This window comes from Sinocyclocheilus rhinocerous, unplaced genomic scaffold, assembly GCF_001515625.1.
Source record: "Sinocyclocheilus rhinocerous isolate Xijiao unplaced genomic scaffold, SAMN03320098_v1.1 scaffold1316, whole genome shotgun sequence".
Taxonomy (NCBI): domain Eukaryota; kingdom Metazoa; phylum Chordata; class Actinopteri; order Cypriniformes; family Cyprinidae; genus Sinocyclocheilus; species Sinocyclocheilus rhinocerous.
In genome coordinates this window covers 469,701-474,133 of record NW_015646346.1, presented here as the reverse complement: position 1 = coordinate 474,133, position 4,433 = coordinate 469,701, and the positions used below count along the sequence as shown (strand labels likewise).

Below are 4,433 nucleotides of genomic sequence, written 5' to 3'. Positions count from 1 at the left end.
TACACTGTAAAAAATGACCGTGAATTTAACGGTAAAAGACTGTAAAAATGCTACAGTAAAAGCCTGTTAAATGGTTAACGGTAAATTCCCATACTATATACGGTGAAAAACTTTATTGGACATTACATGTATTGTACATTCATTTTACGGTAGTATACCGTTTTTGGAAGTGAAAAAAAAGTATAATTTACAGTGAATAACCGTAAATTGACATTCCCTGAATTCCCTGCGTTACATTTCAAATTTGATGTTTTTTTGTTGAAATAACTATGTTTCTTAGTTTTTTCTTATCAGTTTTGTACTGTGCGCCTTCTATATATGTTATTATTTAAAAGCTGCTTGTGATGGGCTTTGGTTCATCATGTGACTTTTTCATCACCACCTGCATTTGGTGGTTATCAGTGTATTACAAAGGTACAAAACAGATTTCAGTACTTCAATAGGTTGGTATATTAACATTATATCAGTTAATGAAATGACGGTATTTAACTGTAAATTTAAGTTAAACCCGTAAAACCTAAAACGTTGCTACTGTTGCTACTACGGAATTTTTTTTACAGTGTACTTACCAAGCTGGAAAAGCCACATTTGGACGAAAATAAAAAGGCTCATCATTACCCTTTTTCTGAAAAAACAAATGCAGACTCTTATGGAAACTTCTACGTTGACGCCATCTCAAAATGTTTGCAAACAGATGTTTGGCAAAGGGCGGGGTCTGCTGTGTTGTCAAGTCCACGTTTTCCGCTGACGTTGCAGCTGCGCATTCAGCAGTCTCATGCTAAAATATTTACAAAATGGCTCACTCGAACGCCTTATCCAATTATTTCATCGGTTTGTCAGAAGAAGGCAGCCTGTCTTAAACTAATTGCGCTAATGCTATGCGGTGAGGATCCCTGCCTTATAATGTCACTCAAGTCTGGCCAAGGATCCACCTAAAAAAAAAACACACAAAAAAAATATATAGAAAAGAAAAGCTCAAGGCATACTTGGTGTATATAATTTTGTACTTTGCGGTGTCCAGGAAAATAAATGCCAATTAATGTCAAATGATTTTTCTGTATTTCAGCAAAGGCCTCAAAACATCAGCTATTCAAGATGTGTATTAGCTTATAAAGTAACACACACACACACAACACCCCAGTTTTTCATGATAAAACACTACTGTCTAGTCTTTGTAAAATGTTATAGGTTTAAATTCTATTTCATGATTTAACTGAGGGATATTGCATTATTTCCGTTATGCCTTTATGAACTGCATATGATATTATAAGCTTCCACCAAAGTCAATATGTTTAATTTTTGTTAATCTCTTTACATTTATTTGTGGATCATAATCTATTTATTTGGAATAAAGCAACAATTCTACCCCCATTCCCATCACTACGCGATACACACGTGAGCTGATTCGTACAGTGCAGCGCTGTCAGTCAAGACTAACCAATTTATGATTTACTATCGATTTATTAGCGAATGAAAAAATCGGAAATTCACTTTGGTACATTGAGAAGGCATAAATAGAAAATATTATTATTAATAATAATAACTAAAAAAAAAAAAATTCTGTCCGACCACAGTTATCATAGGCTATTTCACCAAAAATAGTTATAGCAAACACAGTTAATGTTCCTAAACTCATACTTTAATATGGCGCCTTCGTTAAAGAGTGCAAGACATTTTTTCAAATTTCTTTTCTGAGTGGTGTCTACCACATTATCAGTTTTACTATAGAAGCAATCGCTGTAACTGTTGGTGAAAGTTTAGTGCGTGACTGTTGAAATAATTTTTAACTCGACGATTCAATGAGAGCATTCACGATCATTTCTGATAACACACGCAAAACTATTTTACAGACACAGATTCCAGCCATTAAGAATGAATCGAATGTTTTTAATAATATTTATCACCTACAAAGATCCGTCAAGCTCATTCCTTGTTTTAAAAAAATGAAAATAGTGTTTATTCAAGGCACTTTTTTTTCCTTTGGCTGATGGTTGAGGAGAACATGTCTAAAAATATTCTGGCCATATTGCAAGGAACACAATAATAACAGCTTACCACCTTTAGCATTGAGAAACCAAACATTTGTGTCCAGTTCTTATTTATTTATGGTAAAAAATATATAAATGCATACATGACTAAGAAATATTTACCAGACGTAAATAAACCTAATGATGAATCTCTATTGAGGATACTAATACATTTTAAATGAGCTCCAGACAAAAGAAGGAAAAAAAAGGAACAAGGGACAAACATCACATTACCAATCGCCAGAGAAACATGTTTTAACACAGCATCCAGTTACAGGCACTGAAGATCATAAATACTCTCAGCAAAGTGTTTCATCAACTTCAAAATAAATCAGTGAACTTCCAGGCATCTTTAAAGGTGGACCTATAAAAAAGCAATGCTATTTAGAGTTGGTCCAGCCTGGGTTAGTGTTAGTAGCTAAGCCATACACATTAGTAACATCATTTCAGTCAAAACAGTAGAAACATGTAAAGTAGCAGTAGTGCACTATGAAGAGCACTTGTGTCCTCCACTATAAGACTGTGTGAGGAGTGAACTTTTTGTATAATGCTCTTCTTGGCGAGGCAATTGTGGAAAATGCAATCATTGTCTTAGTTGAATCTCTTCACTCTGGTGATACTGAAACTGCTGCTGTTGCCGATGATGATCTGCAGTTTATAAAGTCCAGAGTCTGTGGTTCTGGTGTTTGTGATGGTCAGAGATCCAGTCTGATTCACCATTACCCTGTCTCTGAATCTCTCATCACCATCTTTACACTGAACATCTGTACAGCTTTTATTGGGATCACCAGTAATTTGAGCGATGGGAGTGTCATTAAAAAACCATGTCATCACATCATTTGGTTTTCTTATTTCACCTGAATCTAAAGTGACAGATTCTCCCTCGTTTCTCTTCACTTCATCTCGCTCAGCAGCGGGAACACCTGAAGCACAAAGCAACAGCTGCTGGATGCTCTTTCTGCTGGAATTAATAACAAACTCCACAACATGAAAGAACTGTGAAGATGAAAGCAACAAGCCCTTTTTTTACTTTATTTAAACATAATTATCAGCTGGTCAGAGATGATTAGATGCTGTCATCTCCATCTGAACTCAGCTACACCTTTTTACGGAGAAAAAAAAAATATTAATGACTCACTATTGACAATAACATTGAAGGTTTTTTCCCTGCTGCTGCTTCTACTGATGATCTTCAGTGCATAAAGTCCAGAGTCTGTGGTTCTGGTGTTTGTGATGGTCAGAGATCCAGTCTGATTGTCCAGCTTCAGTCTGTCTCTGAATCTCTCAGTGCCATTATTACACTGAACATCTGTACAGATAAAACTGAGAGCTCCATTGATTTGAGCGATGCGAGTGCTGCTGAAATACCACTTTATATCTTCTTGTTGGTTTGTTTCAACACCAGTGTGAAAAATGACTGAATCTCCCTCCATCACAGGCACCGGCAGTTCATCTGATCCAACACCAGATGCAACTGAAGAAAAAATATAAACCAAACAATACAACACTGCTACGAAAATGTTTTGTCTGCATATCATGAGGTTTTTTGAGTAGAGAAACATTCCTGGATTCATAAAAAAATATGATGTTCAGATAATATAGCGCCATTTTCTACAAAATATTTTTAAGTCCCATATTTCCCCATGTAAATAATATATTTAGGCTTTGATCCGTTTATGTAAAGTGTATCAACATTTACTGACGGTATGATGCCATGTTACGTTTTTATATTGGCATGATTACTTGCAAGCCCGTTGAAACTGATCTAGACTGCATTTCAGCTGCGTAGGTTCCTTTTTTTTCATCATTACCGTTACACAAATTGTGTTACTCTGGTAGGCGCTGTTGCCAGCTTGCGCTACAGATATAGGCTACCTACGGTCAAAGAATTCGGGTTCGGGAGAGTGGTTGTAACAAATAAATGTCTTACCGTGGTCGAGTAAAAACAAGATTCCTGCAAGCGCCTTACAGAGAAGCTTCATTTTCACAATTTCCCCCTCAGAAAATTAATACAGATTCTGCTTTATGAAAGCGTTCTGTTCTTCTGCTAGCGACGCAGTTTTAGCGGTAGTTAAAAGTGAAAGCAACATTCCAAGAGCTTTCCTGTGGAAGTTAGGCATTAACTAAATCAGGCGTGCCCAAAAATTCAGGCGTGCCGCTTCAGAAACGTGCGTGGCGCGGCTGGAATAAACCATAGACTGTATAAAAACATAAACACAAGCATTGAGTGGCCGTAATTAATTTCAGTGACCGTATCAGAGCCACACTGCACCGCAGACGTCTGCAGTGTAAATTGTCTAAGCATTAATACTAGGGAAAGCCCCGTATACTGGAGCGCGGCCACTTATGAAGTGTTTCTTGGAGGTTATAGTACATTGATGCATGATCATATGACCTTTTACATGC

At 36.6% G+C, this 4,433-nt stretch overlaps 1 protein-coding gene across 1 annotated transcript in view; it reads right to left on the bottom strand.

Annotated features, from left to right (window-relative positions):
• The window catches only part of LOC107707338 (uncharacterized), an 18,527-nt gene extending 14,351 nt beyond the window's left edge, over nucleotides 1-4,176 (bottom strand). Inside the window, exons 1-3 of the mRNA XM_016511327.1 lie at nucleotides 3,958-4,176; nucleotides 3,166-3,501; nucleotides 2,764-2,950 (exon numbers count right to left, since the gene is read on the bottom strand). Of these exons, the coding sequence (XP_016366813.1) occupies nucleotides 2,764-2,950; nucleotides 3,166-3,501; nucleotides 3,958-4,009 (575 nt within the window). The 5' untranslated portion in view covers nucleotides 4,010-4,176. The remainder of the gene's footprint in view (nucleotides 1-2,763; nucleotides 2,951-3,165; nucleotides 3,502-3,957) is intronic.
• Nucleotides 4,177-4,433: the final 257 nt, after the last annotated feature.